The sequence below is a fragment of the Lithobates pipiens genome, unplaced genomic scaffold (genome assembly GCF_037356315.1).
Source record: "Lithobates pipiens isolate NorthernLeopardFrog02 unplaced genomic scaffold, aLitPip1_a1.2 Scaffold_27, whole genome shotgun sequence".
NCBI classification, from domain to species: Eukaryota; Metazoa; Chordata; class Amphibia; order Anura; family Ranidae; genus Lithobates; species Lithobates pipiens.
In genome coordinates this window covers 21,913,180-21,926,376 of record NW_027507788.1, presented here as the reverse complement: position 1 = coordinate 21,926,376, position 13,197 = coordinate 21,913,180, and the positions used below count along the sequence as shown (strand labels likewise).

Here is a 13,197-nt window from a genome sequence, read left to right as displayed (position 1 = left end):
CAAAATTGTCCGATGTGTCCGCCATAATGTCACAGTCCTGGCAAAAATCGTAGATCGCCGCCATTACTAATAATAAACAAATTAATAATAAAAATGCCATAAAACTATCCCCTATTTTGTAGACGCTAAAACTTTTGCGCAAAGGAATCAATATACGCTTATTGCAATTTTTTTTAACTAAAAATATGTAGAAGAATACGTATCGGCCTAAACTGAGGAAATTTATATATATATATATATATATATATATATATATATATATACACATATATATATATATATATATACACATATATATATATATATATATATATATATATATATATATATATATATATATATATTTTTTTTTTTTTTTTTTTTTTTTGGGGGGATATTTATTATAGCAAAAAGTAAAAAAGAGTTTTTTTCAAAATGATCGCTTTTTTTTTTGTTTATAGCTCAAAAAATAAAAAGCACAGAGGTGATCAAATACCACCAAAAGAAATCTCTATTTGTGGGGGAAAAAAGGACGTTAATTTTGTTTAGGTACAACATTAACACAACCGCGCAATTGTCAGGTAAAGCGACGCAGTGCCGAATCGCAAAAAGTGCTCTGGTCAGGAAGGGGGTAAAATCTTCCAGGGCTGAAGCGGTTAAACAGACGTCCAGACCACTGGAAGGCTTTATCAAGCATTGAATCAGCAGTGGCAGCCAGACCACCTTGGCACCTTTCACACTGTAATCCTTAATCATAAATCTCAGCAAGCAGTGCAAACCTTGTCAAGTCATTTGTGCTGCCATTGCTGATTTATTGCCATTGATGCGGAAATAAATTCCTCCAGTGGTTTGGACATCCGTTTGCAGCCTATTGTTATCTTCATGATATATTCTACTCTTGGCTGGGCAAAGCCACGGTCTGGTGGTGCTCTGGGAAAGAATGTTACGGTGGGCTTTATCCATAGCTCCCAACTGTTCCAGATCTCGAGGGACTCTCGATGTCCATCTGTCCCTCATTTGTCCCTCATTTTTGTCTGATTTATATAGTTGTATGTAAAATGCACTTTTTATCTATCAAAATGTTAGATAAACTACGTTAAACTTCTCATCTGATTTCTAAACAGGCATGTACTGGCCATAGGGACTATAGGGAGTTTCCCGGTGGGCCGATGGCTCAGTGGGCCGGTTTCAGTGGCAGCCAGTGGCATCTCTGGGGGGGGGGGACTTTTGGGGCTATAGCCCCCGATTCTGGGGCCCATAGCGCCGAGTCAGTCAAGGAGTCCCCAACCACTGGGTCCCAGCCCACTACCTGCCTTCTTTCTGGTGACCCTGATGTAAGGAGGGGCTCTCTGGGGAACCTGATGTAAGAGAGAGGCTCTCTGTGGACCCGGACGTAAGGGAGGGCTCTGCGGGGACCCGGATGTAAGGGGTTGGCTCTCTAGGGACCCTGATGTAAGGCGGATGATCTCTGGGGACTCTGATGTAAGAGGGGCTCTCTGGGGACCCTGATGTAAGGGGAAGGCTATATGGGGACCCTGATGTAAGGGGAGGCTCTCTGGGGACCCTGATGTAAGTGGGGGGCTATCTGGGGACCCTGATGTAAGGGGAAGGCTATATGGGGACCCTGATCTAAGGGGAGGCTCTCTGGGGACCCAGATGTAAGGAGGGGCTCTCTAGGGGCTCTTTTGCCCAATTGCGTACAGTTTATATACTGTTTTTTGCGTGTTTGAGAAATTAAAGTGGGCCGGTCTGGATGAAGTCCAGGGCCAAATTTTTGTCCCAGTCCAGCCCTGTTTCTAAATTGCTGCATTTGTAAATTTCAAACGCCAATACAAAGGAATAGTAGTGGTAAAAAAAAAACACTTGTGGGTTTAACCGATCTTGTTTTTTTTTTGTACAATTCTCCTTGAAGGGGGCGTGGCAAGGGGTGTGTCCTATGCCTGCATACTTTTGCTGATAGGTGTCCCTCATTCCCATCGCAAAAAGTTGGGAGGTGTGGCCATGGCTTTATCTAGGGTTGCCACCTCATCCCTTTGAAACCGAACACATATGAATTACGCAGATTCTGAGGCTATTTTAACGCACAAAAGGCACTAAGTGAACCTTCATCAGCCACAGAACCTGTGTCATCAATATGTGTTTGGTTTTAAAGGAATGAGGTGGCAACCCTAGGTTTATGGCAGCAGTAACATTAGGCATTGCTCACAATTCCCCTGTGGTAGGCGATATTGGTGCCTCCCGGCTTTGTTTTTTTCTTTCTGATTACAAGGATTTTGCATTACAACAGACCGTTGGAACGCAGTTACAGTCCACTGACCTCAATGAGAGCAACACCTACCAAACTTGACATTCCGGGTTAGAATTTCGTCACATCATAAGGTGAAGCATTATGGGTGCGAAAGTATTTATAGACTCGAACAGCCAACCATATTATTTGATCGTGGGCAAACAGGCATGGGTGTAGACCAACCGTGTGGTTTTACTGCCCATGTGAACTGAGCTAAAACATTATTTGAATGATTAATGTGCGCATCAAACTAGAAGATTGGTGTATTATCATCACTAAGTGAGTGAATGCCCGTGCTCGCAAGCAAGCCCCGAATCCGACCATACCCTAACGGTTTATTCAGGGCCGTCTTTAATTTTGATTGGACCCTGGGCAAAATTTTTCTTGGGCCCCCCCCCCCCCCCATTCAATTTCACTCTCCACCTGCTCTGAGACATACAATAAATAGCAGCTAGACTTAAAATGAGTTTTCTATATCAGATCAGGCAGCAATTGTGATTGCTTGCCAGTGGTTACAGTATATCATTACTGCTTACTGACTGGTTGCTAGAGGTTACAGCACACATTTCGGCTCACTGATTAGTTGCTAGATGTTACAGCAAATTATTTCTGCTTGTTAAATGGTTGCTAGAGATTAATGTACAGTATTACAGCTCACTGATTGGTTGCTAGAGGTTACAGCACATCATCTTCTCGCTGCAGGGGGGGGGGGCATGATATACATATGAATGTCGCCTTTATTTACATATCAATGCCACCGGCCGCAGCTATTGATTTATGAATGCTGCCGCTATTTACATATGAATGCCTGTTATTTACATCTAAACATGGGGTCTGCAGGTGAGTCATCTGTACACAACAATAAGACAGGACTGGGCAGTATTAGTACCAGCACTTCACACTGAGATATTGGGACACAGCACAGGACTAAAATGTCAAAGGACAAGGGAATTTAAACTGGGATGGTTGGCAAGTATGAGGCAGCTGCTTTGGGTCCCACAACAATGACAGGGCCCAGGGCAGCTGCCCCTTTTGCCCTGCCTTAAAGACGGCCCTGGGTTTATTTAGTTACATAGTTAGTAAGGTTGAATAAAGACACCAGTCCATCCAGTTCAACCTGAGTCAGTGTCTACAATTTACCCTATCCCTGTACATTGCACACTCATATCAATCCCTACCCTCAAGGAGCCCACAATCCAAAGTCCCCATTCATATACGAGCGTCAATTTTGGACAGAAGCCAATTAGCCTACCTGCATGTCTTTGGAGTGTGGGAAGAACCCGGAGTACCCGGAGGAAACCCACACAGGCACAGGGAGAACATGCAAACTCCAGGCAGGTAGTGTGGTGGTTGGGATTTTAACCAGCGACCCTTTTTACTGCTAGGTGAGAGTGCTAACCACTACACCACTGTGCTCTTGTTTATTTTCCTTAGTAAATCATCTCCTCTTATACAGCAACTGAAACATGTAAATGAAAAAAAATGGAATAATTTCTCAGAATTATTATTAACATTTCATATATAATATTATGTTATAATGTTTTTTTTTACTTTTTTTTTTTTTTTTTATAAAGTATATTTACAAAATCACCATACATTCTCATAGAAATAATACATATTACTTACTGCCCACATTCAGGAACAGAGAATTACTGGTCTCGTTCGTTGTTGCATTACGAGCTTCACAAGTATAAGATCCTGTTTCATTTGTGGAGACGGAGCCGATGGTCAGAGTAGAGAACTGTCCCACAGTGTCTTCGAAAAGCTCATATTGACCACTTCCGGGTAATAAAGATCCATTCACATTCCAGGTAAAGCTGGCATTTGTAAGTTGCGTTGAACAGTTGAAAGACACCATTTCGCCCACCCAGACCAATTCTGTCTTATTACTGGTCAGTTCTGCTGCAGAAGTTGGGGCTACAAATAAAAAAAAAAAGAAAAACAATAAAAACAAATAAAAAAAATCAGATTCCAAAGAAGTAAAAGTTTTAAACCTCCTAACGGCTATAAAATCCGTAACATAGCATAATAATGCATGCACTCATACGGATAACCTTAGATTATCCAACAGTTGACATTAGAACTGGATGTCAAATATGGGATGGGAGTTTTAAAGCGGGATTCCACCCTAAAGTGGAACCTCCGCTGATCGGAACCCCCCCCCCCCCCCTCCGGTGTCACAATTGACACCTTTCAGGGGGGAGGGGGGTGGAGATACCTGTCAAAGACAGGTATTTTCACCCACTTCCGGGCATAGACTCCCACGGGAGTCTACGCCATTTCCTGCCCTGCCGCGCTGTCTGCTGGGACGCACACGGGTCCCAGTGACAGCGCGGAGATTTCCTATTGCGCGGCGCAGCTCGCGCATGCGCAGTAGGGAACCGGGAAGTGAAGCCGATTCGCTTTACTTCCTGATTCCCTCACCTCGAATGGCGGCGGCAGCAGCCGAGGCACGAGCGGTCGATCGGCCTCGGCTGCCGGCATCGCTGGAACCCGGGACAGGTGAGTGTCCATTTATTAAAAGTCAGCAGCTGTAGTATTTATAGCTGCTGGCTTTTAATATTTTTTTTTTTGGGCGGAATCCCTCTTTAATATCACGACATTGTTCGTAAATATGTACAATGCCTCCTGAAGAAGCAGGGGAAAAAAATTCTGAGAAACACATTAAAGCTATGTACACACGATCGGATTTTCCGACAACAAACCCGTGGATTTTTTTTCTGAAGGATGTTGGCTCAAACTTGTCTTCCATACACACGGTCACACAAATGTTGTCGGAAATTGCGAACGCCAAAAACACGGTGACGTACAACACGTACGACGAGCCGAGAAAAATTAAGTTCAATAGCAAGTGCGGCTCTTCTGCTTGATTTCGAGCATGCGTGGACCTTTGTGCATCAGCATTGTGTACACACGCTCAGAATTTCTGACAAGTCGGAAAATTTGAGAACCTGCTCTCAAACATTTGTTGGTGGAAATACTGACAACAAATGTTCTATGGAGCATACACACGGTCAAATTTTCTGACAACAAGCTCACATCTAACATTTGTTGTTGGAAAATCCTATCGTGTGTGTGGCCCATAAGCCCCTGTACACACGGTCGGAGATTTGGACAACCAAATCCGTCGGATTTTGTCCGTCAGATCTTGTCTGAAACTGTTGCATACACACGGTCGGACTAAGTTGTCGAAAAATCCGATCATTCAGAACGTGATGACGTAATTTCGTTACGATGGGACTACGTTCAGACTAGTAGCCAATAGCTTTGATGTAGGAATTTGATCTGAGCATGCGTGGCACTTGGTCCGATCAAAATTCTCTACACATGATCGGAGTATGTCCGATCAAACCAGTTGGTCGGGAAATATTTCCAACATGTTGGAAAATTGGGTCTGACGGATATTCCGACGGAATCAGTCTGATGCATACCACACACAGTCGGATTATCCGACAACACGGTCCGATAAGACTCATTCCGACGGATTCTCCGACCGTGTGTACAAGGGCTTAGAGTACTAACAATCCACTGCTGGAATACGAGTGTATTCTGGAAGGACTAACTAGAGAATATAATAGCTATGTGGCGGATGAACTAAGGTTATCTGTATGAGTACATGCATTGTTATGCAATACTATTAATTTTTATAGCCATTGGACAGTTGCAATGCATTAATATTTTTATATTTATATTTTAATAAAATTGAGATTTAAGTATCTCTGATCCCTTGTACACACGGTCAGACATTCTGACAACAAAATCCGTCAGATTTTGTCCGACGGATTGTGTCCGAAACTGGTGTTGCATACACACAGTCGGACAAAGTTGTCGGAAAATCCGATAGTACATAACGTGATGATGTTATTTCGTTACGACGGGACTACGTTCAGGCTAGTAGCCAATAGCTTTGGTCTAGGCATTTGATCTGAGCATGCGTGGCACTTTTTCCGTCGGAGTAGGCTACACATGATCGGAATATGTCCGATAGGAGCATTTTGTCGGAAAATTTTACGGGCAAGTTGGAAAAGTTGGTCCGTCGGATATTCCGACGGAAACAGTCCGATGCAGACCACACACAGTCGGAATATCCGACAAAACGGTCCGATAGGATACATTCTGTCGGAATCTCCAACCGTGTGTACAAGGACTAAGCCCTTGTACACACGGTCGGACATTCCGACAACAAAATCCGTCAGATTTTGTGCAACGGATTTTCTACTAAACTGGTGTTGCATACACACGGTCAGACAAAGTTGTTGGAAAATCCGATCCTTCGTAACGTGATGACGTTATTTCGTTACGACGGGACTACGTTCAGGCTAGTAGCCAATAGCTTTGGTCTAGGAATTTGATCTGAGCATGCGTGGCAGTTTGTCCGATGGGAATTCTCTACAAATGATTGGACAAAGTCCGATCGGATCATGTTGTCGGAAAATTTTATAGCCCAGCTCTTAAACTTTGTCGGTCGGATATTCCGACGGAAACAGTCCGATGTAGCCCACACATGGTCGGATTATTCGACAACACGGTCCGATCGGACATTTTCCGTCGGAATGTCCGACCGTGTGTACAAGGGCTAATATTTATATGTGGTAACAGTTTATGACGCCTAAAAAAAATCCCATTATTACACAGAATTCGTTGTTAAAGTACTATAGCTAGAGGCTCAGCAGAACTGGTAGGTACTCCTATTTTCAGAAGGGGGTCTGCAAGGGTAGACCCTATGCTATGACCCTATGAACCCTATTTATCAAACTTCAGGAGCACTTGAACCACTTTAAAGTATGTTTAACCACTTCCCACCGGGCCAATGTACATATACGGCCAGGTGGGAGCCATCTACTTCTGAGAGGACGTTCAGGAACGTCCTTCAGAAGGAGGGGGATCGCGCGCGCGCGCGTGCCCGCGCAGTGGCGTGATCCCAATGTGCTTGTGTCACCCGGACACGGCGCATCTTGGATCGGTAGGAGGGCTCTGTGATTGGCCCTCCTGATCACATTACGAACGTGTCCAATCACGGCCGTCATGTGATGTAAACAAATAGCCGGTTGCTAGGCAATCGGCTCTCCTCTCCTCACACGGAAGTCGTCGCTGAGGAGAGGAGAGCAGATCGCTGCACCCGGCTGGTGATCAGTGAGTATGAGCTGTTTTTACAGCTTTTTACTCACTGATCACCAGTCTAGTGTAAACCAACATGTCACCACAATACATATGTCACCACACATGTCCCCAAAACACACATGTCCCCAAATAAAAAAACACATGTCCCCCACATATGTCCCACTAAAATCACATGTTCCAATGATTATCTGCACACATATGTACGTGATCACCTGCACACATATGTACATGATCATTTGCGTAAATATGTCCGTGATCACACAAACCAATTATTATACACTTAACGAATTTTTTTTTTACCAAAAACATGTAGCAGAATACATTTTGGCTTAAATTTATGACAAAATTTGATTTTATTGGATTTCCTTTAAAATAGAAAAAAGAAAATATCGTTTTTTTTTTCCAAATTTCCACTTTTTTTGCGCTTATATCGCAAAAAATAAAAAACGGAGTAGTGAATAAATAACACCAAAATAAAGCTCTATTTGTGCGAACAAAATGATAAAAATTTCATTTGGGTACAGTGTAGCATGACCGCGCAATTGTCATTGATATTGCGAGAGCGATAAAAGCTGAAAATTGGGCTGGGAAGGAAAGGGGTGAAAGTGCCCTGTATTGTAGTAGTTAAGAAATGCAAAAATTGCGTTTTCAGACAATTTTTCCCTAATCATATAACTTTCCTTAAGTTCTAGTTTGCATTAAGATATAAAAATTGGTGATTCAAGCCCAGTGCCGGAAGGAGTCAGTTTATCACAAATTTCCTTTCCAATTTTGTTCCAATTTTGTGGTTTCATATTCCCGATATATGTACTCACCTAATGTAACAGACAAAAGGATGCAGATGCACAGAGCTGGGCTGAGGTCCATGTCTGTAGTTCTCTTTGCTCTCCTGTGAGTGCCGATCTCCAGGGACTTGCACATTATATGGCCCCTTTATCTCCATCGTTTACTCATTAACCTGCCTGGATGGATGAATTCATTTTTTCCTCTGGGTGGTTCCACTGACAAGCCTTTTCTTTTACATCGGACAAGAGGCTATAAACTGACCACGCATGTGATATGACATTTTGTTCCTCATTGACGTTATGAAATCTTTCAGGAAATACAAAGTCTGAGGAACAATAACCCAACTGAGAAGCCACTGAAGGCATTTGAGTGAAATTTTGCCAAAATGGAAACTTCGTTTTGATCATTGGGGCGAAATTTGTCAAATTTTGTCAAAATTTGCTTTAGAAAAATGAACGAATAAGATCTACACTTTTCTTCTTTTCCATTTAGAGTGGGCGTTTTGGGGGTGTATTTAGGGTAGTTAACTTTATTTCATGTACATTGTGCGGATTTTTTCTTCCTTTACTTTTTAACTATCTTTAAACTTTTAGTTGCCCTGTACACACGGTCGGACTTTCCAGTGGAAAATGTGCGATCGGATCGTGTTGTCGGAAAATCCGACCATCGGATTTTTTCCGTCCGAATTTCTGACACACAAAGTTGGAGAGCAGGATCTAAAGTTTTCCGACAACAAAATCCGATCATTTCAATTCCAATCGTGTGTAGACAATTCCGACGGACAAAGTGCCACGCATGCTCAGAATAAATTACGAGACGAAAGCTATTGGCTACTGGCCTCTTTATAGTCCCGTCGTACGTGTTGTACGTCACCTCATTCTGAACGATCGGATTTTCTGACAATTTTGTGCGACCGTGTGTATGCAAGACGAGTTTGTGCCAAAATCCTTCAGAAAAAAATCAGACGGATTTTGTCGTCGGAATGTCCGACCGTGTGTACAGGGCATAAGGCTGGCCATACATGGTTGGAATCTCGGCAGGTTCACCAGGAAGCAGCCGAGATTCGAATCGTTATTGGTCAGGCTGAATGTATCATGTTGATCGATCGATCCAGCCTGCTGGATTCTCTTACGATTATGGCTAGTGGCTTCTATAGCCAATAGCGATTATCACAGTCTTCTCCTGGTGTGGATGGTCCCCGTCCCCCGCACACCTCTCGTGGGAGCAGACAATTGCTCAGCAGGAGGGATTCCCCTGTCAGCACTGTTTGTGCTGATGGGGGAACCCATGGTTGCGGGAAAGAAGTTCACACTGTTAATGACCTACCTAAGACTTTTTATTATACAAAAAAAAACTAGGGCTGTGGAAATTAAAGATTAATTCCTCGATTAATCGATTCATTTTTTTGATCGATCAAAATTCTTTCAATCGGTATTCACCTTTCCACCGGCTTCCGGGTCTTCAGGGAGTTCCATCGGAGATCCGGTGACGCCACAGACATTGACGTCACTGGATTCCTCCCCCTTTCCCCAAGTGCCTCTGTCTGCTAACGAAGAGAAGGGGGGAGGGGTGCGGTGACGTCGAAGTTCTGACTAAACGTAGCGTGTACGGGGGAGGAGCTACGCGTGACGTCACCTGCTGCTGCCCTATGGAACTAACACGTTTGTCGGCTTTACATGCTGTATTTTTATGTGAGTAGTTTGTGTTTGAACACAAAAATGAAATCTTAGACTGAAACGGTGAGCACTTAGATCTTTTCTTTCTACCCATGACCTCGTGTCCTTGCTGAGATCTAAGGAGACGTGAGAGAAGTTTATGGTCCGTGTTAACTCTTTTGATACCCGCTTGCATGACCACCTGTTTGCACAGGGGTCCATGCCATAAGCTGAGAGGGATTAGTTAGACCGGAGGTGGAGGGATTGTCACTCTACTATGGGCAGGGAGGTCTTTAATATTGATTGGACCTTGGGGAAAATTTTTCTTAGGGCCCCCCCATGCAATTTCGCTTTCCACCTTCTCTGAGACATACAATAAATAGCAGCTAGACTTAAAATCAGTTTACTGTATCAGATCAGGCAGTGATTGCGATTGGTTGCCAGAGGTGCATATCATTACTGCTTACTGACTGGTTGCTAGAGGTTACAGCACTCCTTAAGGCTCACTGATTAGTTGCTAGAGGTTACAGCACATTTCTGCTTGTTGATTGGCTGCTAGAGATTACTGTATACAGTAATACTGCTCACTGGTTGTGATAGGTTACAGCACATCTTCTCCTCACTGCATGATACACCTATGAATGCTGCCTTTATTTACATATCAATGCCGTTGGCCTCAGCTATTTACATATAAATGCCAGAATTTACATGTAAGGTCTGCAGGTGAGTCATCAGTACACAACAATAGGGCAGAGCTGGGCAGCATTAGTAGCAGCACAGGACTAAAACTTCAAGGAACAAGGGAATGTAAACTGGGATAGTTGGCAAGTATGAGGCAGCTGCTTTGGGCCCCACAACAATGACAGGGCCCTGGGCAGCTGCCTCTTTTGCCCTGCCTTAAAGACGGCCCTGACTGTGGGAAAGAAAATGACTTACGTCAGTGCTACAGTTTGAATTTAAAACGTATTTGTGTGAACTGTGAAGTTAAGTCATGGATTGTGGAAACTAACTAGTGTCCGGTGATTGTATATAGTGTATACCACATTTACCACTGACCAATGCAGAGTTGCAATGTAAGGAGATCAGCTAAAAGTAGTTGGATCTGTATGTGCGTTATAATTAATTGAAATTAGTCGATTAATCGATTTAAAAAAAAAATCGATTTATCGAACACAAAAATGTTAATCAGTAACAGCCCTAAAAAAAAACCCTACTCTTTATAAAACATCAAACATATCTTACATCAATACCTAATGAACTTTCCATTACTCAGGTGAGGCTTCATATATTTATAATGATATAATTCCAATATGATATAAGGGGGAAAAAATATTTCTCTGTACATCCATGGCCCGAGGGGGACCCTTTTTTCTCTACCTAATATCATTTTCAATGCCACCTGAATTTAAATGATTAAATTAATCCTTCTGGCCTTAAAAAAAATGATCATCGATTGTCATTGATTTATATTGTGTTTTTTCCCTAAATTTTATGTCTGGTATCCATCACTTTCAATTTTTATTTAACCTTTTTTTTTTTCACTGTCTGTTTTTATTTTTTTTTACTTTCTGCAAAAAAAAGTTAAATAATGAGGCTAACGGGCGAGGCACAAACACATGTCTCGTGTAGTTGAAAGGAGCTTTTGTAACCCACAGGAGCCATTTTACCATAGCTCCCAACTGTCCCTGATTTAGAGGGACTGTCCGTGATTTCGAGCAAAGTCCCTCTGTCCCTCTTTCCTCCTCATTTGTCCCTAATTTTGGTCTGATCTATATAATTGCATTTAAAACACACTTTTTATCTTTCAAAAAGTGTTTCCCAGTGCTAAATCTTTCATCCAAATTCGACATTATTGCATTTGTAAATTTTAAAAGACAATATAAAGGAATAGTAGTGGTATAAAAAAAAAGCCCCTTTGGATTTATTAACCTTTTTTTTAAAAATTTTTCTCCTTTAGGGGGCATGGCATGAGGTGTGTCCTATGCCTACATACATCTGCTAGTATGTGTCCCTCAAAATGTTGAGAGGTATAACTTTACGCAATTGCTGCCAACCATACACATGTATGTGGCATTACGTTAATGGGTTCTAACTCCAAGCTGCCACATACTGTTTCCAGTATGTGTACAGAATTATCCTGATGCTTTGTGTTGAGGTCGTGCTCTTTTGGCTCTCCCAGCACTGAGACCAAGCTTTCCCCAATGCCTTCCGGTCACTGTTTGTGACTGGGAGTCGGTGATGGGCTCCCAATCACATGATCACTGTGACGGCCAATCTCAATAAGCAGTGTTGCCAGATTGGAATTTACTGACACGACACCCAAAATTTACTGGCACAGCCACGTTTTTACTGGCATATCCAAAAGTTACAAAATGACAGTTTTAAGTGCAAATTTCAGTATTTAGGCAACAAAAAAGTTACAATATTCAATTAGCAAAGTGAGTTAAGGTAGATATTACGGCAAAAACATATTTCTTATTTTATTTTCAATATAGTAAATAAGTATCTCAGGGACAGGAATCGAGAGGGAAAGAAGTTAGAATGGGCGGCACCACACACGCAATTGACTCTCAGCCCCCGTACACACGGTCGGACATTCTGCCAACCAAATCCGTCGTATCTTGTCCGAAACTGTTGCATACACACGGTCGGACAAAGTTGTCGAAAAATCTGATCTTTCAGAACGTGACGATGGGACTAAATTCAGGCTAGTAGCCAATAGCTTGGATGTAGGAATTTGATCTGAGCATGCGTGGCACTTGGTCCGATCACAATTCTCTACACATGATCGGAGTATGTCCTATCAGACCAGTTTGTCGGAAAATATTTCTAACAAGTTGGAAAATTTGGTCCGACGGATATTCCGACAGAAACAGTCCGATGCATACCACACACAGTCGGATTATCCGACAACACGGTCCGATAGGACACATTCCGACGGATTCTCCGACCGTGTGTACAAGGGCTAACAGTGACACTGACAGCACAGATGATGATGGCACCTCACCAACATGGCACGTCTTTTCCTGAGTCACAGTGACCCTCTCTCTCCATGCCAGGCGGTCCCTTCAGTCCACTCCTGGCTTACATTCCTCCCGTTCCGCAGACCTGTACATGAGGCTCCAGGTGCTCCGTTCCCTTGCACCATGAATTCACGCGACGCACTGCCGGCACAGTCTGAACACACTGTAGCAAGCACTCGGATGGTCTCAGCCAAGCGTCATAGCCATATTTTTTTTACTGGCAACCTTTTTCTTTCACTGGCATTTACTGGCAGGACTGGCAGGAGAAAAGTGCCAATTTTTTACTGACTGCCAGTAAAAATACTGACGGTTGGCAACACTGTGGGAAAGCCTGCCTCTGAACATT

General features: G+C 42.9%; 1 protein-coding gene across 1 annotated transcript in view; it reads right to left on the bottom strand.

The window, feature by feature from the left end:
• Nucleotides 1-13,197, bottom strand: part of LOC143933644 (cell adhesion molecule CEACAM1-like) — a 64,135-nt gene that overhangs the window by 25,499 nt on the left and 25,439 nt on the right. The window contains exon 5 of the mRNA XM_077456596.1: nucleotides 3,893-4,183. Coding sequence (XP_077312722.1) covers nucleotides 3,893-4,183 — 291 coding nt within the window. The remainder of the gene's footprint in view (nucleotides 1-3,892; nucleotides 4,184-13,197) is intronic.